Consider the following 23,976-nt stretch of genomic DNA (forward strand, 5'->3'; position numbering starts at 1 on the left):
TTCCCTAGCCAAACTGAATTGTGTTTGTGAGAGACAGAAGACATGCTCCCCGCCAAGATATAACTATATTGAATTGTGTTAAAACTTGTACGTGAAGACATTCATTCCTATGATTCCATAGCTTGTAAAACCTATTTGCAACTTGCTCAATGACCACATTACCAAAATCCTCTGTTAACATATTTTAAATTAATGTTATTATTAGTTTATTTGGAATTAGATCGTGTTCATTATAAAACAATGTAGAGGATAGTAGCAGTTTGAGTACCTGTGAGAATGGGAATACAAACAGTCCAGTATACCAGTACAGCTCTAATGTGTGCGTACATATGTACTGTAACTTCCCTGGCACTCAAGGTCATTCCATAACTCCATTTGCCTGTCTTGCAACCACTGCAGCCACTTCCACCCTGCTTGGCGTGGGTGTCAACATTCTTGTAAAGGAATTAAATGTAAACCAAATTTCATTTCCAGTTGGCATATCAGTATGTTTTATTAGGGTGTTAACCACTTAAAAAGTGGCAAATGTCACTGTTGGACTTGTATTCCTGCTTATTAAAGTACATGAGACTCAAGTGCTGAAGTTGGAGTAGGATAAGAATTTTACTTTCTTAGAGCCAGTATGCCTCTAATTTTGAATTATTTAATTGATAAGAATGGTGTTTTTTTGTCAAAATAACTTTTTCACAATCATGGTATATATTAATTTGCCACCTGAAGTTGTGTTGTAAATCATTCCATATATGTTTTGAAAAACCACATGCCTGTTCTTGCGACTTAAGTGGTACTAGCTAAAACAAAAAAAGGTTTTAATTTAAGGAAATGTGCATTGAGTGTACCTGAGGTGTGTGTGAGTAAACAAAAGAAAACTGGAAGTAATAAATTTAATCACAGATTCTTGGTACTATTTACTTGAGGTAAGAATACTTTTCTTGTTTGGTTGTCTGTTCACTTGGAGTACTGACATTTTCTACTGGTGTTTGTACGTTGTATAAAAGGCGCTATACAGGCGCCCGACCCGGCACAGAAGGACACAGAGACATGTAATAAACCAAGGACTTTTATTTTCTTCTTCACCTGTGGGCGCACGTCTTCCCTGTGACCCACAAGCAATACACAGTCCCACAAGCACTCTTTTCCACAATCCAACAATTCTTTCTCCTTTCCCACCACTCCTCCGCAAGCGTAGTCCTCCTCCTCCCGACCCTGGCTCTCTGAGTGGTGGTGGCTGGCCCTTTTTATATCCCACCCGGAAGCGTTCCAGGTGCTTGATCACCTGGTCCTAATTGCATTTCCGGGTGGGGCTGAAGATTCGACCAGCCGGGCTGCAGACTCCATGCGGCTCCCCCTAGCGGCCATCCGAGCCCCCAACCATGCTGTGGAGGACTCCATCTCCCATGGAGCCATGTCGCCAGGTTGGGGAATTATCATCCGCCAGGGAGGCTGCCATCAAGCATCCCGGGGAGGTATTGAAGTGTCCATGGCTGCTCCCCCGGAACAGATGCAGCAGGGGCGTCCCTGCCGGGCATGGGACCCGGCTGTCCTTCACAATGTTCATCTATCCCTTTCACATGCATCTTTCTAAAAACTATATATAATAGCACTGTATGCTATTGTACTATTTTGTCTATGCAGTTTTTGTTTTATTTGCACTACTGGCTGCCTTGTCCACTTTAAAGAAGGGTATGTCTCATAATATAAAACAAAACAAAAAATAAAACCATATAAAGTATGTATCAATATTTTACTGCCTAAATTAAATATTAAAGTGGAGATAGTTACTGTAAGCCAGGAATTCATTTCATAATACAGTACATGTACTGTGTGCAGGAAGAAAGATAAAAAAAAAATAGGAAGTATGCTCACAAGGATGATTGTGTATGCAATGCATATATTAGATACAACTCGCTGGATACCAGACTTTGGGCAGGAAACATCTGTGGTGTTAAGATCATCAAGTCTAGTCCCTAAGGAGATCTGCTATGCAGTTAATCCTTACTGTTCTTCTTCTTTTTTCTTTTTAGTTAATTTCTGGTGAATTCTTATAAAACAGTTTATGGCAGTGAAAAAGAGAATTTATTTTTCTCAGTTTTCCCTTTAGAGATTTGTAACTTTCATAAGTAAACATGAAGAACTCATTATCAACCACCGTAAAATCATAGTGAGCATTTAGAAGAAATAATACAGTGATAAAACTGTCAGAAAAATATATTTTCACTATTCATCAAATATGACATTAATTATGCTTTATTATAAATAAGGTATAAATATTCACCAAATTCGCATGAAAGAAAACAAAAGTACAAAAGAGCATTATTAAAACCGTATGGTTTCCTCTCTCTAATACTCTTTCACATTAGCACTCTGACTAAAGTTCTAACCCCATGTGGTGTGGAATGTCGACGCAGGCCGAAAAAGAGTCGAACTGGGGTGGTGCTGACTCACATCTGGAGACAAGTCAACCCGGGTAGGTGATGTAGAGTTCAGATGTCTACCATTTCATAGAGTAAACTTTCTTATGTTGCCATTTTTTGCCTATTACTGTGTCTATTCATAAAGCTGCACATCACTGCACAATACAAAGCATATATTTGGGAAATAACTGAGCCCTGGAAGGCTAATGAGGATTGGATAGATAGATAGATAGATAGATAGATAGATAGATAGATAGATAGATAGATAGATAGATAGATAGATAGATAGATAGATAGATAGATAGATAGATAGATAGATAGATAGATAGATAGATAGATAGATAGATAGATAGATAGATAGATAGATAGATAGATAGATAGATAGATAGATAGATAGATAGATAGATAGATAGATAGATAGATAGATAGATACTTTATTAATCCCCAAGAGGAAATTCACATACTCCAGCAGAAGCATACTGATAAAAAACAAAATTAAATTAAAGAGTGATTAGGTCTTGTGGCTAGGTTAACAAAGTAAAATGATGCTAAAATTATCCACTTTTACTGACTCTAAACACAGCACTGCAATAACACTGTTTAATTTTGTTAACACATTCATACATTTTCAATGTAGTCCTTGATGAATTTGCTCAACCAAATGCATAATTTACTAAAGACAGAGATAAATACTTGGAGTGTGGTGTGTGTAATTTTAACTGTGTAGATGTGAAACATTAATTTGAACAGTTAATTCCCCTGATACAAGTTTAAGACCACATTGGGTACAATATGTGAAAAACTAAGGTTAATATACTGGTCTGAGGATGAAGGCCTGAACATCAGGGACTCCCCAGGTAAATTTAAATGATCAACTCACTTACTTTTAATGTACAAATGTAAATAGAATAAAATAACTTGGCTCTGGCACACATCTTGCAGTGTTTTACTTTTTTTAATGTATACATAGGTGGGGGTGTGGAGGAAGGGTATGAAATGCCAAGTCGTCACATTTGAGTTCCTTGTTTCTCTTTATGGCTAGTTGTCATCTCTGTGCTTTTTTATATTTTCTTCTTTCCATGGTATGTTTTCTTGAGATTATCCAGCTTTGGCTGATGCAAGATTTACTTTGTGTTCAGGATTTCTTGATCCCACCACAACATCCATAAATGGTACTAAGTCGGAGTCAGGGCTTGGTCTTGGTTATGGTCCAACCAGTGTTGTTGCCCTGCTCAAATTCATTTTGTTTTTATTTAGTCTTTTTCTTGTTATTTAAATGAAAGTTTTTATATTCTGTTAGTAATTCTGTTTATGGTCTTGTTTTGTCTTTGTATTTAGGCAATATTATGTCTTTGATTAATATGGTATTGCTTGTTCAGTTTCAAGTTTGCATTATAGTAGTAATATATGTATTAGTGCTATTTGTCTTCTGCCCTGTCCCCTCAAAACATGCATTTCAAGACTGAGTCTACCTGACGTGACAGATGGGGAACCACTCCCGAGGACTATTTAAAAAGAAGCGGTCATTAAAATGACAACTTTGGCCTTGCATTTTTCTTCTGTGAGCTGGTTTTCAATTTTTCACATTAATGTTTCGCTTTCCTGGTTTTTTGACTTCTGGCTTTGTTATTAGGACTGTTTTCTCTTTTTGGATTGGTTGTGTGGTATACCTTCTCAGGCAAACATTTTGTTTCCCTTTTATGGTCAATCCTGCCTTTGCTATTTTTGTTTTATTTTCTGAATCCTCAATAAATATGTAAATATTAAAAGAAATTTGCTTTATTTTATTTGCTTCAGGATTTCTGTTGCCCTTTATTGGTATGGTAATCTTTTGGATTTTATAGTCTTTGCCCGATTTTTAGGTTTATGTAGAGTATAAGCCTGCAACTAGAGTTTTGGGCTAGGCTGCCTAAAGAGATGAGGTCTGCTTTTTTGATTCAGACTTGTGTGGTAGTGCAGGTCTAACTTTTGCTGCTTGAGGCCTGTAGCTATTTTTTGAAATTTGGACTTGGATTATACAGAATCATAACTGTCCTCAGGTGGAAGATGGATAACTTTTTGTGTTTGGATGGAAAAGCACAAAAATGTTTCTCCATTTAAAGGTGGAAGGGAATTCTAAATGAATTTCCCAATTTAAAACATTACTTCCTTCATCTATATTTTATTTATATCAACACTAGGGGGTTACCCCCTGCTCGCTTCACTCGTCAACCCTCCATTTCTGCGCTACGCGCCAGCCACTTCGCGTCTATGCCGCTTGTGTTGTGAAGAGTGGGGCTGAACGCACCCCAAGGAGATGCAGTCGCTCCTCCGAAACCCCCTCTTAAACGGTGATACAATGAGAAACAATAAACATTTTTTTTACCTCCTCTTTGCTCGACCAACTGCTGGTTTTCTGCTGCTGCTATGCTGCGTGATCTGCATCTCGCGCAGCGCTTCGAACATTTAAAAGCCTGTACAGCAGCTGTCTTTGTCATCTACTCTTTGTGTTTTATTTCCAGCCCCGGGAAGTTCTTGATATTTTGAGTTTATAATTTAAAAACGGAATAAGAATCTGAAAATCTAATAACATCACATTAAAGTTTGATAAATTCTGAAAAGAATGACACCAAACATATATATGTAGGTTTTAAAATAAACCCGATTTAAAGCGTGACATAAAAAATCACATAAAATCGTTGCACAAAATCGTTGCACTTTTAGCCTTAGGATTTTATATATATAGAGTAGATAATACATAAACAAGAGATTTTTTTTTGTGGCTTGTGAGATTAGAAATAATCTTTTTTTTTTCGCCTTGTTATCTATATAACACAGGGCACATAGTACAAAAAGATAAGAGTTTATCATCAAGTGCGGAGATCAATGAAATGCATCCTCTCAGTGTCAAGTCACATGGAATTATCACCTCAAACAATTGGTGCTTTCAGATGATTGTACTGACACCATCTATTTGGCACAAAAACACCAGTCCCATAGAAGGCATTTTGCTTCATGTACTCTTAGGAAGTGGTCATTGAAATGCAAAATCAAATGAATCCATAAAGTTATCAGTAATTTTGCAATCTTGGTTGATTATGCAGAAAAAAATGGATGGACAAATAAATATCTATAGGACTGCAATACACATTGTGAATGCCATTTAAAAGCAGCAGATGTGAGAAATAAACAGTTTGAAAACTTTTAAAAACGTATCAAATTTCTATAACTAGCCAATCCGCGGCGTAACATACTTCGCATAATTATGTATTTGATGGGTGAACACTTCCTGAACGACACAGTTGTCCAAATGGGGTGGGTTTGTGGATACCACTGTGAGTGAATGAAAAGATGGACCTCTGGAGAGAGCAACATACAATTGTCCGTGACTGAAAGCGAGATCGTCTGTGACAATAGAGGCCACGCTGGTGAAAGTTACTTCGTCGGTAGGGATAAGTTTCAGCACTTGTTCATTAAGGTGTAGTGAGTCTTTGTTGTTGACGCTTAATATAGCTTGCGTACTGAGTTGTTCCGGAGTCACAGTTGACAAACACTTTTTTAATGTCTTTTAAGCACAGGGAAAAAAATGAACATGTGAAACATCCGTAATGTAATAAGGCACCAAGAAAAGTAACATTGCAATAATGCTATCTACGACCCGATCGCTGTAAACAGAAGTGAAAACAAAATCGAGCCCGGTGCATTCTTTAACTGCCTTGTAGCGCAGCGGTAGTGTTGCTGCTTTACAGTAAGGAGACTGTGGAAGATTTTGGGTTCACTTCCCGGTTCCTCCCTGTGTGGATAGTGCTTTGAATACTGAAAACAAATGTATATCAATGTAATGAAGTATTATTATTCTTATGCGTCCAGTGCTCTCTCTCTCTCTCGTGCACCTCTATGTGTGTGTGTGTCGCTCGCTCACACGCACGTGTTCCTGCAGGCATATGCCGCATAATCATTTATTGATGGCTGAACAGTTCCGGAAAGACACAATTGTCTAAAAGTGTTGGTTTTGAGGATACAACAGTAAGTGAATGAAAAGATGGAACTCTGGAGAGAGCAACATACAACTGTCCGTGACTGAAAACTGGTTTTGGCAGATACATGCATATCTTTTTGAAAGTTTGGCCCTGTGCCATATTAATTGTCATCGCAAAGGCCAATCTAACAGGAAATTGTCTTCGTGTAAAAATAAAAGGCAAATTATCCGCCACAAACAAACTGTTTTACATGCTGCATACCAACCCGCGGCGTAGTATACGCCGCATAATCACACTGCTTTTTAAATGTTTTTTAAGCAGAGGGAAAAAAATTAACATTTGCAAAATCCGTAACGCTGCTTTCAGTAAGTACAATGCACACGCGTTTAATTTGTCGGCCACTTTTTGCCAGCCGTCTTTTCTGGTTTGGGCTGCTTTTGCAGTGTTACCTGCTTGTGCATATTAAATCTTGAAATCCTTCGAGTAACTAATTAACTAACTAACACCCACCCACACACACAGCTTGTGTGAAAAAAATGCGCCCGTACTTTCATCATTTTGTTGCAGCCTATCAAAGACTTGCTGATCATGTTTTCTAGACTCAATATACATTGGCTTTTCACTCAGTGCGGGGGCGCGCATTTATCTCGGATTATTACATCCAGCTACACGGCTGCATTTGAAAAACCGACTTATCCCAGATGAGTTTCACCGGCATTAATGATTAGGAATCTGGCTGGAACAAAACCCTGCAGCCACAGGGATTCACCAGGACCGAGTTTGGGAAACACTGCTGAACACAGACAAAACCGACTCAGGTTGCCTGGGTGTCTGATCTGCTCGATGGGATCAGAAATAAAAGGAAAACAATGTGAAGGCAATGTCACAGGTGATCCTGTGGTATAGCGGGTCCACAGCTCCCCTTCAAAAGGCCATTTTTAAATAAATAATCATCGCACTCACAGCGTAGCGAGGGGCGTGGAAGTGTGGCTGAAACGGTTTCCGGGTGGAGTCATGCTGCGGGCATTTCTCCCCTGTGCAGTGTGCGAGCGAGTGAGGAGAGAGAGAAAGCAGGCTCGAAGGCAATGTGTTCCTGTGGTATAGCGGGTCCATAGCTCCCCTTCAAAAGGCCATTTTTAATCAGGCGACTGACAGTAGTGGAGTCAGGCACAGAGAAGGTCAGCTGCTGAGAGAGCGTCTCGACTGTTGCAGGGCCTGCATCGGTGAAGCAGGTGAGATGCTAATGAAAAAGAGGCACAGGGCTTATTGGTTTTTAACGACTGCTTCCTTCATTGTGTTTTAACCTCAGTTTTAAAGGATTGTTTTAAGGATCCTATGGGATACCCCTCGCAAACTGTTTTAGACGCTGCATACAGCGATTCACATTCACGAGAAACATGCCTCTATGAACAGTCAACGTGGCTCAGAGGTGCATGTGGACTCTAGCACAGACAAACATAAATGACGGCGTGTTTTCCGAGGTGTCGCGTCCGAGTTGGTGGGCATGGCTCTGCGAGTTGTCGTCGTATCCAATGGTCTTAGAGTTGGTGGGCGTGGCTGTCTTGCGTGCTTTCCATGGGTGTCTACTTGTCGGCGGCTTAGTGAATTATATATATAGATTGTTTAGAAAGTAATTATAACATTGTCAGACACATCATTCAATTGAGAGTCACGGGGAGCTGGAGTTCATCCTGGCAGCATCAGTTATAAAGCATTTCAGGAGAGAGTGCCAATCGATTGCAGGGCCCACTCATGTACACTACTCACACTTTCACTCACAAATGGCCATTTTAGAATTTAAAATTAATCAAAAAATGCATGTCTTTGAGAATGTGGGAGAAATACCAAGATACCTGGAGGGAAAACCTAATCAGACATATGGAAAACATGCACGCTCCATATGAACAACAACCAGGTGAAGCAGCAGCACTAACATCTGTGACAAAGTGAAGGCTGATTTAAAAGTAAACATTATTCATAAGTAGGATTAGACATAATATTTTTGTGTCATCTTTGAAAAACTGAAACGTAATGTCAGTGTTGTACCTTCTGTATATACAACACAGTGTCTGTGGCCTAAAATTGCTTTGATTTTTCATGGAAACAAAAAATAAATAATTAGTTAAAAACACTCTATGGCAAGAAAGTGAAATATCCATAAATCCAGTCCAAGCCTAGCCTAGTAGCACTCAGTTCAGATATGCCATTTAACCTAAAAGTAACATCTCAGAGTTGTGGGAAGAAAATGGGAGTGCCCAATAAAAATGACCTGACAAATGAAGATGAACACAATATTATTGTGAGTATAATTTATATATATAACATTTTTGTCTCAAACTCAGTGGATGGGTGACAGAGATCACCAACATATTCTTAATGGCTGCAATGTTACTTCTGAATTACTATATAACAGTGCTAATGTTTTTTTGCTGAACTTTTTCACCCCCAATAAAATTAAAAATAAAAATGTAACAAATGCAGTGTCTTCTTTAAAAATGAATATGAAAGAACTGAGAAGTCCAAAGAAAGGTTTACTTAGTTCACTTACCCAAGAATGTGCTCACAAACAAGTCGGCAGTAGTCGCTGTGAGAACTAGTAATTAATAGCAGAACCTTCCCAGAATTCTTTAGATTTTGCAGCCAAGCCTTAACAGAATCCGGGCAGCGCTGTAAATATTTGCCTGGGTCTTGTTTTACACTTGGAAAAAATGTGCCAGAATTTTCTGTTAAGAAAAACACTTTCTGTATCAGTCATTTTAGCAAAACATGTTATTTTTTATAGTACAAAACAGAATGCTGTGTTCTTTTCAATTCAGCAGCTTCTGTCACTGGAAACACCTAGAAGACCAATAACATAAAAAGTCAAATTGTAAACTTAACACTCTACTAATAATATTAACGTATATGAAATATCAAGTCTAACTTTAATATTTACAGTATATTTTTCCCCTCTGATCCACAGTTTAAAATTACAAATCAAATGATTCAGTCATGATTAAAGTGCACATTGCAGTGTGACGATTCGGGTTCCGCTCCATGCTCCCATCTTCCTTCTGGGAGCACTCAAAGCCAAACACCGTCGGCAATGTCACCAATGAGCTGGACAGTGAGGCACAACAATGAAGCAAGGGGATGGTGCAAAAAAGTGTAAAGTGCTTTTATTTTAAAAATCAACAAAACAAAACAGTGTCCAACTAAAGTGCAGTGCATCAAAGTTCCATAAATAAATAATCCCATAAAACAAGTGAACTGGTGGAGGTTAAAATCCAATAGAAAAAATCCTTTAAAAAACAACGAGGTTAAAACAATGGCTGAAAGCAGTCTTTTTAAAATCAGCCTGGTGCATTCCTACTGGTGACTCCCCTGCTTCTCCTGTCCAGGCTATGCACCAGGGGAGCCACCCTACCTGCAGCTGACCTTCTTACTGCCTTCATCTGCTGGTCTGTTCGCCTTGACGATCCCTGGATCCGGTAGGCTTCACCAGACTGTAACTTGGGCTCCCCAGCAACCAGGGCACTCACGCTGGGGGGGGTTCATTTCCCAAGACCCGACTCCCGCTGCCTTCTCGCCCTTATGCGGTAAGTCATCCTCCTTCTGGTCACTCCCGCTCCTCAATAACGCTCAGCGGGAACGACCACTACCACCTGCTCCTGGTGTGCCAGCCAAACAACCAGGCTCACTGCTCAGCTGCACCTTTGATCATTCACGCACTGGCTTTCTCCTCCCTGCTTCCTGCCTTCTTCTTTTCCTCTAACCTCCGTTCATTCTCCTTTCCCCTAGCTGCCTCGTGCTTCTATTATTTATTATGGGGACGTGGATCAGGTGTGCCAATCAGCAGCTCCCAGCATCCATTATGGATGCAGACGACTCCTCACCTGTGCACTTAAGCGAGGACCACCCACATCACAAATTCATCCGGGAACCTGCTCCAGCCACACTACCATGCCCCCTCACTAAGCCACGAGTGCGGCAATTATTTATTTAAAAAGTGGCCTTTTTGACTTGAGCTGTGGACCCGCTACACCACATGCAGACCTTAATTTAAAGGTATTTGCACACATTTCCGTCACACCATGTTGAAACTAAAACATGTTGTCTACATGGTCCCCCTATTTCTGGCATCAAAATATAAAATTAAATTAAATTCTGCAATGTGCAGTTTAATTATATCTGAATTGTTTGATTTGTAATTTTAAACTGTGGAGCAGAGGGGTAAATCAAAGAAAAATGTGCCTTTGTTGCAAACATTAAGAGTAATAATAATAATAATACATTACATTTATATAGCGCTTTTCTCAGTACTCAAAGCGATATCCACAAAGGGAGGAACCGGGAAACAAACCCACAATCTTCCACAGTCTCCTTACTGCAAAGCAGCAGCACTACCACTGCACCACCTGTACACCTGCCACCAATACAGGTCTCCATGGAATTGGTCTCCTGTTCCCAGGCTTAAAAGGTGTTACCAGACCCCAGCATAATGACAATGAGATACATCTGCTTATATGACAGATGCACAAGACATATAAAAACATTATCAAACTTTTACTTTTCTATAGAAGAGGATCCTTTAAATGTAACACCTGATACTCTTGAATGTGACAAACATAATGCATTTGTGAAGTGGATATCTGACATGTCTTTTTAACAGGTCGGAAATTTGAGCATAATAATAACAGATTCACAATATCTTCGTATAAAATTTAGGAATAGGGGAAACTAAATCAAGGAGGAAAGGACAAAGTAGTACAAAAGAACAAAACCATATGAACACCACCTCATGTAACCCTGAACTAAATACATCAGCTAGCATACTGAGAGACAAGCAGGGCTGGCCTTCTGTTTAGCACTTCACACTTGCATGCTGAGAAATGTGTCTAGGCACAAAAATCAAAAGTGAGAATGGAAATATTAAAACTGTTTCCTACATTTGAATATTCTTAAGACTTACTTACAAACTATTTTAAATTCATTCCGATTGTGCTATTGTAGTGGTTTTTATTGATTTTAAAATGTATTCTTCTTCATTTTAATGTCGAATCTTCTAAAATATAACTTCTAGAGACATCAATATTTAGCCTTGAAACTAGGCAGCAGCTGAATGACCCTTGTGTTTTTTTTTTCCACTTTTAGCTGACTGAATTAGTAATGGCAACAGATCTTAGCTGTGTTCAAAGCTGTAAACAAAAATTCAGATATAGAGGTAACACTATTAAGCAGCTATTTTAATAGCTAATAATGTGAATGCTATGTTTTAGCAGAGCATTTAAAGTGTGACTGTTCACATTTAATATGCTGGTGATCATGTTTATAATAAAACTTGGCATGCGTCACAAAACAATTATTAGAAAATAATATGGGAAATTTGTCACTTTCGCCTTTTCTATGGACACTAGGTGACCATTGCAGGAAATAATCAGTCAAGTTAAACCAAAATTCTGTTGAAATTGATGTGTCAAGTGTGCAGTTCTATTAATTTGGTAGGACTCACATTACTAGAGGGCAGAGTGGAGTCCCATTACCAATTAACTACTGGGTAGGATAGTCTGTGGTCCTCACAGTATAAGATTGCAGGTTCCAGTTAGGCCAAGGAATATGGCCCCAGTAACCAAATTCCCCAGAAGGACCTCCAATTGTGCATCCAGAAGCAGTCACTTCTCTGGACATAAAAGCTCTTCTGACCAAAGAGACAAGGAGCTTGAAGTCAGAAGTGAAGTAAATGCAATGGGCTCATCTAGTGGGACAAAGAGAGGTCAGTGTGGTTTGTGAGAGAGAGGAAGGAGACGTCCTGGTGAGGGTAAGTTTGCCAGCCACCCTATGGGTAGGCAGGGACACTTTACAATATAAGGAATATGATTTTGTTATTATTGTATGTTTCTCTTACCCCTTCAGTGTTTAACTAAGGTTGTGTATTTATTTATATTAATAAATTGCTCTTTTTATCTTTCTATGTTGCCTTACAGGACACATCAAGTTTGATTTTAAATTATAACAATTTATGATGTACCTTGTTAAGATGTGCACAGACCTTGATATGGTGAAGAGCATTTAAAATAAAACATTGGAATATACATACAATGTTTAGACAAAAGTGATCTTAATTCCCCAACAGTCCACAAACTACCAATTTAACACAAAAATGTAGAAACATAGTCTTTAAAAATAATAATGAAATGTGGTGGTCCTAGTCTTTATTATTACAAGCAGTTTAACAGATGGAAGGAGAGTGAAGGGGGGGGGGGCAGTGACAGATTGGAAAAATATCTTAATGGATTTACATTTTAGTCTGCCAAAAATGACCGAATCCACAGCAGGGAGGTGACAACCAATGAGTTTAGAAGAAATGCACACCACTGCTTCCTGTCTCCAGTAGGAAGATTGCCATACCATACTGTGACAGAGACAGCCCACACCTTCCAACTAAAATCTTATGTACTGTTTTTACTTAATAGTAAAAACAGCCAGGACTATCCATATCTCAACCCAGTTAACAAACCTATTATTCATGTTATAGAATCAAGAGTGAGCAATATCATACTTTACATCCAGAGCTAAGAAAATAAGTAAGTACTCTGTTCATGTGACAATATTGGCCCTATATTTTTTTATAAATATACCTACAATTGTTTTCTGAAAAAGTGCATATATAAGGAGAAAAAATATAACAATTTGTTGTGCTTATTCTTAGGGCAATAATGTTAGACTACAGTCTTATTATTATTGGTTACTTTGACCAAAGGACTTATTTAGAGTTTCATTAATTTAAACAAATAAACTACCATAATACTACTCAAAGAGTAAAACAGAATATGAGTTCTTACAGATGATGTTCAATATATATGTAACTTTTTTATTATAATAAAACTTAACTGATAACTTTACAAATGGCATGTGTCAATACTCAAAAGGGTCCTTGATTTTAAAAGCATTTCAATGTTTTCAGAGTTGTATAATAATCTAAAATTTAATACCATATCAGTAGTGAACCCAATATTATTTAACTGCTGCAGGAGAACTGCAGCACTCCATTCATTCTTCCATCCATTACTGAACTGTCTCTGTCTAATTTGGAGTTGTGGGAGCTACAGCCTATCCTGACAGCATATGAAAGCAAATAAGGAACAAACCCTCGATGCAGCAAAACATGACGCACTCACCCACACACTCACACCTATTTGTTGTGCAGTTTATAAGTACTTTTAGTCTGATGAACAAATAAGACTACAACAACCTTTATTTATATAGCATATTTGCATACAAACAATATTGCTCAAAGTGCTTTACATGATGAAAAAAAGAGAAAAAAGACAAAATATAAAATTAGGGAACACTAATTAACATAGAATAAAAGTACAGTGGAACCTCGGTTCACAAACCTCTCGGAACACGTACAAATCGGTTTACGACCAAAAAGTTTGCCAAACTTTTGGATCTGTTCACGACCACACACTCGAAATACGAACAAGCCAGTTTCTCTTTTAATTTGTATGTGTTCAGTCTCTCCCTGTGCATTTCCTGTGCAGCGAGCGAGCGAGCAAGAGAGACAGAGCGAGAGAGAGAGCGGGACACACACACACACAGGCGCGCGAGAGAGAGAGACACACACACACAGGCGTGCGAGAGAGAGATACACACACACAGGCGCGCGAGAGAGAGATACAGAAACACAGGCACACGTGCGAGAGAGATATACACACACACAGGCACGCGCGAGAGAGAGATACACACAAAGGTGCGCGAGAGAGAGACACACACACAGGCGCGCGAGAGAGAGAGTCACACACAGGTGCGTGAGAGAGACACGCACACATGAGAGAGAGAGAGAGAGCAAGCGAGAGAGAGAGCTGGATGCTTAAGGTTGGAAGGCAGTTAAAGAATGCACTCGGCTTGTTTTTGTTTTCACTTCTGTTTACAGCAATCAGTTCGTAGCGTGCATTGTTGCAATGTTGCTTTTCTTGGTTTATTAAATTACGGATTTTTCAAATGTTCATTTTTTTCACTGTGCTTAAAACTCATTAAAAAAAGTGTTTTTAGCGAGCGGTTCGTAGTGCTATAGCGCGAACTATTGCAGTGTCAGTTTTCTCTGTTGTTCAAGGTTTTCTCAGTGTTATTCAATGTTTTTACATTTAGTTTACTATTACGCTGTGCTTTCTATGGTATAATTAACTATATTTGTGCTTAAAAACTTAAAAAAAATATATATTTACATACAGTTTGTATGGTCTGGAAAGGGTTAATTGTATTTACATACAATCCTATGGGAGAAATTACTTTGGTTTCACTGTAAGGTCCGATGGCCAGTGAGGATAGATCACCTATTTATTATTTTGTTAAACTTTTTTCACATGTACATTACCTCCAGTAGATTAACACTTTGAGGGCTGAATATTTTTTTCCAATAAACAGAGTTTTCAGAAAACACACAAAGCAACTGTTTCACACAGAAATCAACATAAAATGATTGTCACTGTTTGCCAGGAATGCACGTCAGGCCTGCTACCAGGCTGTCTTTGCGTGGTGGGGGCAAGTGGTTAGCGTTTACAGTGCATCACAATCTAGTTTGCATGGGGTGGCGGCTTTGGGAGGTTGGTTAGCGTTTACACGTTTACAGTGCATCACAATCTGGTTTGCAACTTTTGTCATCGTGACGGTCCTCTCAGGTGAATGACGCCGTAGACACATCAGCATGGGAGTGAGCAGCTGTTGCCGGTATCTCACATTCGTTTACGATCACTTGTATCAAAATCGGAGTCCAGCGAGTCAAAGTCCAATTCAGTGATAATACGCAAAACGTCGTCCACGGATATCTCGCTTTACGCATTCACCTCGATCTCTCACCAGACGTCAATGCCATTTGCGCTATTGTTTAATCCTTTCTACTCATGCGAGCACAGGGAATATCGGTCCAAAACAATTAAGCTAACTTTCCTTCTAACTAAAAAACTTAACAGTGGGTTTTGTCACTATTTGCAATTGATTATTACCGTCAACCCCATGGACAAAAGTCGAAGTCCGCCCTGAAAGAGTTAAAGTATTGTATATTGTATGGCTCTCTTCCACAACACCACTGAGCAGGATAGTGTCTTTAAAAAAAAAAAGTGATATACTGTAGGAAGATACATCAAAACACACCATCATGCACATTATTCGGTTTTCTAAAATGCACAAAACAGGATGCATGTCACCTTGCCATTACCTAGCAACAACTCTTTCCTATTTCCTGATTTCTGCAGATGAGGCTGAGGATATGCATGCTAAATGCACCATGGAGGAATGTACAGAGTGTTTCTGTCTTCAATGCATGTTTAAGATTGTGACTGCCATGACTGTCTTTTAATTGGCAAAGTAGGCATTGTGCTACCAGAACAACCATATCAGCAAAATGTCTAGTATATTATTTAAAAACTAAGTGACAGGCAGAGGGTTAGGGAACTGTAAACATTCACAAACACTTGCACTCCATCCCTTCAGGCCAATTCATAGCCTTTAATAACCCTAAGGGTTCTGAGCGTTCATTTGATGCGTCCTCTAAGCAGGTCCTCAGAAATTAACGTGACGCGTGCGCGAGTTGCAGTACCAGCAAAAAGTCGGGGGGCGCAGTGTGCTAAAAGTTGGAATGTGACGTCAGAGTCTCTGTTTACTATCTACATGTGACAGAACGCCTCTTTGCGGATTCTACGAGATCGGTGTGTGCACTTCGATATTTGATAAATGGTTCGATGTGGTGAAGCAAAATGCCGACATACAGATGTATTCATGGTGCTTTTATATTCAAGCGTCGCATATTCCCGATCGTAATGACACGATACATTTTAAAATTCTCACATACCGTCTTCTGTGCTATCTTTCTTTCTAGGGCTTCCTCTGCTCCTGACAGCAGCGAATCGCCAGCAATAGATTACCACACTGAGCACATTAAATGTATGATATTCCAACTCTCTGCACATTTAGAATCCTTAGATTTATACTTGATATCACTTTCATGATGAAAAGCATTAAAGTATGTATATTACATTTTACAGATAAATCGGTAATTTTGTTTAAATAATGAATACTGTTAATAATTACACACATGGGGTGACAGAGTGGCGGAGCGTTAGCGCTGCTGTCTTGCAGGGAGTCACGTCGCTGATATTCCCTGCCTGGAGTTTACACGTTTTCCTGCTGGGTTTCCTCAGTGTGCCACTAAAACGACGCTAGTGTATGTGTGTGCTTGTATTTACCTTGCGATGAGCCGAGGCATCGTCCAGGGATTGTTTCTCACTCGTGCCCAATGCTTGCTGGAATGGACACATCCCTGGATTTAATCAATAAACATCCTTTTCAGAGATATTGCGGTAAGGTGTCATCGGAAATTAATGGGTGTTCTAGGCAATTCACAACACAGAGAAGCCGAACATGTTCTCACCGTGATAATAATTCGCATTTCCACCTGGTGGATTCCTTCAGATTTATGTAAAGTACGCGCGCAAGTATAAACACTTCAACGCTTGCGTAGCAGGAGCGTCCGCTGCACCATGCATCGCGTCGCGTGAAGTATAACTCTGCCCTAACACCCATATCTCTCTATTATTACAGTAATCCCTCGCTATATCGCGCTTCGCCTTTCGCGGCTTCACTCCATCGCGGATTTTATATGTAAGCATATTTAAATATATATCGCGGATTTTTTGCTTGTTCGCGGATTTCTGCGGACAATGGGTCTTTTAATTTCTGGTACATGCTTCTTCAGTTGGTTTGCCCAGTTGATTTCATACAAGGGACGCTATTGGCAGATGGCTGAGAAGCTACCCAACTTACTTTTCTCTCTTTCTCTCTTGCGCTGACTTTCTCTGATCCTGACGTAGGGGGATTGAGCAGGGGGGCTGTTCGCACACCTAGACGATACGGACGCTCGTCTAAAAATGCTGAAAGATTATCTTCACGTTGCTACCTTCCGTGTGCAGCTGCTTCCTGAAGCGACATGCTGCACGGTGCTTCGCATACTTAAAAGCTCAAAGGGCACGTATTGATTTTTCACTGTTTGTTTTTCTCTGTCTCTCTCTCTCTCTCTGCTCCTGACGGAGGGGGTGTGAGCTGCCGCCTTCAACAGCTTTGTCCCACGGTGCTTCGCATACTTAAAAGCCAAACAGCCCTATTGATTTGTTTGCTTTTCTCTATCTCTCTGACATCTGCTCCTGACGCGCACTCCTTTGAAGAGGAAGATATGTTTGCATTCTTTTAATTGTGAGACGGAACTGTCATCTCTGTCTTGTCATGGAGCACAGTTTAAACTTTTGAAAAAGAGGCAAATGTTTGTTTGCAGTGTTTGAATAATGTTCCTGTCTCTCTACAACTTCCTGTGTTTCTGCGCAAATCTGTGACCCAAGCATGACAATATAAAAATAACCATATAAACATATGGTTTCTACTTCGCGGATTTTCTTATTTCGCGGGTGGTTCTGGAACACAACCACCGCGATGGAGGAGGGATTACTGTATATAAAAAAAAATCCTGCGACGAGACAAGACTTTTTTGAAGAGATTTTTTTTAAAGTCCCGTGAGACAAGACTTTAGCCATGAGATTTTTTCAATTAACGCCCTCCTCTCAATCATATTCAACCACGCACACGGTCCTCTCACCTCTCATTCGTGTGGAATGCTTTTGACAGACATGCTTCCTGCTCTCTCAGCTCTTATATATTTTAACATTTTCCTCACTTTAACTTCACAATTAAAAAAGACATATTATGTCCAAATCTTATTGAAGAATTTCATCATGAAGGGTTATCAACAGAAAAAATGAGTACACAGGCAATCCTAGCACCGAGAAATAATGAAGTCAAACGAATTAACAGCAAAAATGTTGATCGGTTACACAGCAAATTGGTTAAATGCGTATCAATAGACTATGCTGAAACAGTTGGTGGTGATTGTGGGGAAGATGAAAACATCAACTTACAATATCCCGAAGAATATCTAAAACCGTTAACACCGTCCTGTTTTCCACCACACGAATTACTGTAGAAGAAAGGATGTATCCAAGAAAGGTAATGTAGTACATCTTCCGCGGATAACATTAGTATTCAAAAAAGTCATTTTATTTAATAGAGAAAAAGAAACGAAATTCAATCATGGGCAGTTATACTTAAGTTTTACAGTAAAAGTGTAAGTTTAAAAAGTATTTGTGTGTTAATTTCAAAGCCAAGCAGAACGAAATCGTATTATGCAACAAATAACTCTAACGCAACATGAAATACAATTCACTTTCAAATTATTACATTTTACTATTTTTTAATAAGGTTAATTACTCGCTACAGTACATCCGCATCCCCATACACGAGCAGCAGAACTGCAAAAAGGCTAGCGTGTAGCACAGGCCCAGGTGTTGGCAAGCAAAGCAAGCAGAGGGCAAAGCCCCTTAGTCATTAAGATGTAGAAGAAAAACTGCAGTGCCTATACATGGGGAGAACATAAAAACTCCACTCAGAGAGTGACCTTGATGGGGATTAGTTATATTACCAAACACCACAAGATAGATAGATAGATAGATAGATAGATAGATAGATAGATAGATAGATAGATAGATAGATAGATAGATAGATAGATAGATAGATAGATAGATAGATAGATAGATAGATAGATAGATAGATAGATAGACAGTCAGAGGATGACTGGAATGGTGAATTTTAACAAGCATGCCTTTCTCCCTGTGTTTATAAGGCGTTATTAAGAAATGTTTAACTTTCCATACTCTGCCTAGACTTTCTTCTGTTGCAGATTTCTGTATTTCTACAGCACAAAATGTTTAACATTCCACTTAGCAGTCCACTTGAATGCAAACTTAGACTTTTTGCAACCTTGAAGAAACCTCTGTTATATCTGAGTTGTTTATATAATCTTTCCATGTTTGCTTGGATTTCCTCCAGGGACTCCAGTTTCCTCGTAAAGTAGTAAGGAAAGCTGTGATTTTAGTGGACAATCACTCAAACCGTAGGAGACTCCGGAGAGCAATATAAATAACTACTATATATTACATACAAGAGCCTTGAGGTAGGAGTTAGGAGCAGTCATGAACAGTGCACACTACAGTAAGTTCTTTACTGCTTGTATTGTACTTTTGAAACATATTTTGTCTGCATTTTACAGTGAATAATACATGTTTTTGTCTAAGGAAACTTCTAGGTTCTCTGTATCCATCTCAACATTAAGCAGTGCTGGATTTCATTATAAATTTAATGTATACCAGACATTGTTTACTTTGTTCTGCTGTGACTCTTCAAGTGAAATGAAGTGTCAGACATAAAAACAAGCAAAATAACCCAAAATGTTTATGGTTATGAGAAGGGAAGTAAGAAGTACTGGAACATTTTTCTAATCTAAGTGCAGTAGTCATACATTTTATGAAATTGTCTGTTACATCAGCAGTAGTGGTCCAAATTAGAGTTAATCTGGACGGATTTCTCAAAAGCAAGAAGCCTCTGCTTGAATATTCTGTTTGTGGGAATCAACACTAAGCTATGACTGCCTAAATTTAAAAATTTATACAACACATGCCTCATCTCATCTTTGTACCTTCCCTGCATCCTGAGCTCCCAAGACAGATTCCAGTTTCCTGTGAAACTAGAATTGAATTAGGAGGGTTTAGACAGTGGACAGTGGGTGGAAAATTGACACAGAATTTAAACTTGACATTTTTGTTGCTATGGATTGTAATTTGATTCCAGATGTGACTTCAAATTACAAATAATATGCAAGGATAAAAATAATAAAGCAATGATCAATTACTTTAGAGTCTACCACAAAAGATAACATTTATGAAGTGCTTAATAACTTGAAATTAATGTGTATGTATTAAATATTCTGAAATTAGTGTTTTCCCAACAATTTTTATACTGTTTCACATAAGGACATAAGACAACCTAAACAGATTCTTTTAATATTTTAGTAGTAAAAACAGTCAGGAGGAGGTGCAATATATCAGGAACAGAAAGGGTGAATAAAAATATACAGAAAAATATACAGAAAGTGAAAAAACAAATACTCTAAACTTGCATTTTACTAAAGTTTATATTTGTGAAGAAGTCTATAACCTCCAAAATTAATAGGGATTACTAAGGAGGTACTTAGTGATTTGGAAATTGTAGAGGGAGAAGTAATGCTTAGATTAAATACACTGAAATCAAACAAATCACAAGGGGCCTCATGTATAAAACATGCTTGAGCTTGGAAACATATGTAAGCCATTTCATACTCAAAAGTAGAGACTTTACAATGTTGGTGTGAAATTTGCATTAACATTACAGCAAGTTTTGATCATTCATAAGTCCTATGCAGACTTTTTTGGTACTAGCATTTTAGCAACATGAGGCGGTAAGACAATGAAGTGAACAGAAAATCTTGTTTCCTTGAGAATTTCAATGTGATATTGCAATATTCCTCAACTTAGTTATATCCGTTAACTAACATGCCCTCTCAATACAGTTGTCTTACTTGTAAAAAGGGTGTGCTGTGTGTTGAAACCCTTTCAGGACAAATGTCGACTTTTGTCGAAATTCAGGGGTAGAGGACAGTAATTAGCCGTAAACTATGACAAAACTCACCGTTATGTTTTAGTTCGACTCTCTTTGCTAGAAGGAAAGTTAGCTTCGTTGATTTGACCTCGAATCAACATGCATGAGTAACAAAGAGCAAATGACCTCTAAAATAGCATTGATATCTGGCGAGAGAGCGAAGTGAATGCACAAAGCAAAATACTCCATGGACGACATTTTGCGTATTATTGCCGAATCGGAATCTGACTTGTTGGACTCCAATTTTGATGTAAGTGATCTGAAGATGGAGATTGAAAATGAAAGTGAGGTACCGGCTTCAGCTGATTGGTCCCCAGCTGATCGTGTCGATGAACACGCTTCTGTAGCTGATCCGCCTATGGCAGGGGTAGGCAACGTCGGTCCTGGTGAGCCGCAGTGGCTACAGGTTTTCATTCCAACCCAATTGCTTAATTAGAAACCAATCATTGCCAATCTCAGACCTTATTTAATTTTATGGCTTGTTAGTCTGTGCAATGTAAGGCTCTTATATCGTAGATTTTTTTCCTTTCCAAGGATATCATCCAAATGATATGAAGCCTAAAACAGATCATTTTCAGTCTGTCACATTTTTCTATTAAGTGTTTTATTAAATCAAACAGTGCATGATGAACACACACAGATGTAATTGGAAAAAAGCTAGCTGGAGAACTGCTGGCTGCTTTGTCTTTTACATCTTATTGCTAATGAGCAATTAAAACACTGAATGCAGCAGTTTAAGATTGAAATAAGCAATTAAGGTTGGAGAACCTTAACAAGCGAGACCACTAAAATGAAGCATCAAAATGTCACTTAAGCAATTTGTGCTTCATCAGCAATAATTGAGTTCTCGTTAAGGAACTGGGTTGGAACAAAAACCTGCACATACTGCGGCTCACCAGAACCGACGTTGCCTACCCCTGGCCTATGGCAATGTTCGCCTGGGAGGACCTCCACTTACAATGACAAGAGCTACAAATCAGATTGCGTTGCACTGCCATGCGAAGACAGCCAGCCAGCAGCCAGCCTGCCACGCATTCCTGCCAGCCATCGAGCTGCCCCTGCACAGCCGCCAGAGCCGCGGAACAGGTGCCAACAGCAGTCACGGCAACAGATGTTTTATGCTGATTTACATGTGAAACCTTTGCTTTGTGTGCTTTTCAGAAAAGTGAGATGCCTGCAAAAAATATTCAGCTCTCAAAGAGTAAAAAGGCATAACTGGCAATAGCAGTGTTAGCTCTTTGAAAGATATTGCCAATGTCAGACTATCAGAGATCATGCTGATATTTTGGTTCAAGAAATCGAGGGGCTTATAAGCCAGTCTGAACTTCCATGGGCCGTCCTCTTAAGATTTGTGTGCTGAATTTTAGCCTACATTACAGAGATTATCATGCAGAAATCACACAATCCCTGTACTGTTACAAGTTTAAACAACCATAGGGTATCTGGTGACAGGTACTTTTCAGGGTGAACAAGTTGTCTGGTCAGGAATCTCACAGTCATCCCTGAGCTGTGTCATGTCATCTATGTGGGATATTATAATTATGATGCTACCCAGATACATCGAATTTCCTGCTTTCAGGGTAAGCAAGCCAAGACCAAAAGGCAATCTGCAGCGATTGCTGATTTTCCTAATGTAATTGGTGAAACTGACTATAGGCATGTTTCTATAAGGACACCATCAAAAAATGAATTTGCTTTTATAAACAAAAAACACTTTCATCCAATTAATATACAATTAATATGGGGTGCTCACATGTGTCTTACTAAGGATGTTGTGATGTGGCCAGGCTCAACCCACAATTCCTTTATTTTATCAAATAGTAGTGGAAGAAGCAGACTTCAGGGTTATGCTTTGTGTAATGGTTGCTTTATTGGTAAGTAAACCTAAGTGATAGGATTACAGGTAACTGCAGTGCATTAATGACAACTTGTATAATCTTTTTTTCAGTTGATAGTGGATACACCACAAGAGAGAAGATATAATGAAAGGCCCTCTCACACACAACCCGTGATAGAACTGATACATATATAAATCATAATATATGTATATATATATATATATATATATATATAATAGTACTTGCTTTGTAAGTTGCCTTGGATAAAGACATCTGTGAAATAAATAATAATAATATTCATAATAGATGGTTCATTAAAAGGTAGATGGCGGTGTTAAGACTAATTGGGAGGCACACTGCTGTACAGCTTGTGTAATAGTGGACAATATAGCGCAGAAACATGGACAACCTCTGCCACTAGAAATAGACCAAGATGAGTGCAAGTCCCTGTCCCTTATGATATCAATTAAATGGCAATTCAAATACATTTGTATGTTGTACATCTAAAGTAAAGAAACTTGTATGTACTGCAACACTGAAAATTACGTGCCAAAAAAGTTCAATAAGAATGTTCTTAATATCTCGTAGTTTTGCACATACAGTCGGCACTGATTCACACTATGCACTGCGTGAAAGCACACTGCTAATGCTCTCTCCGCTCTGCTCCTCTTACTTGGTCCCAAAGCAGTTTTTTTCTTTTACCTGTGACTCAGGCAATCAAAAAGAATAATTCTGCAATTCTCCAAGTCAGTCAGTAATACATCAAATTCACATTCACTTAACTGTGTCTTCTGCCTTTTTTCCACTGTTCTCAAATGGTCCGTAGTAAAGATACAGATGTACATGTAGTACATATGTACAGTTTTATAAATCCAATTTCTTTTTGTGTGTAAACTGTTTTTGCCTTTCAAATGTATGTAAGCAAAATTTTAATATGGAATCTAAGCAAGGTTTTATATATGAGGTTCCAGGACCAAAACATGTTTATCCTTGAGCACTTAAGGAAGCCAGTGAGTGCATATACAAGGGTAAATGAAAAACTAAAGGCAATATGAAAATTACTCAGTAACCGTAATGAATAGAATCTAGTGCAATAAATTTACAATATCTTATGTGTAGTTCAAACACATGCAGTGCACAGATCTGCTATTAGTCTAGCTGAAGCCAAATGAACACGGATACTCCACTGCTGGATTGCACTGTTGTTGAACA

The 23,976-nt window shown here is 38.8% G+C and overlaps 1 protein-coding gene across 1 annotated transcript in view; it reads right to left on the reverse strand.

The window, feature by feature from the left end:
• The window catches only part of nt5dc1 (5'-nucleotidase domain containing 1), a 369,927-nt gene that overhangs the window by 88,290 nt on the left and 257,661 nt on the right, over window positions 1-23,976 (reverse strand). The window contains exon 7 of the mRNA XM_028797572.2: window positions 8,922-9,096. Coding sequence (XP_028653405.1) covers window positions 8,922-9,096 — 175 coding nt within the window. The remainder of the gene's footprint in view (window positions 1-8,921; window positions 9,097-23,976) is intronic.

Source organism: Erpetoichthys calabaricus, chromosome 3 (genome assembly GCF_900747795.2).
Source record: "Erpetoichthys calabaricus chromosome 3, fErpCal1.3, whole genome shotgun sequence".
Taxonomy (NCBI): domain Eukaryota; kingdom Metazoa; phylum Chordata; class Cladistia; order Polypteriformes; family Polypteridae; genus Erpetoichthys; species Erpetoichthys calabaricus.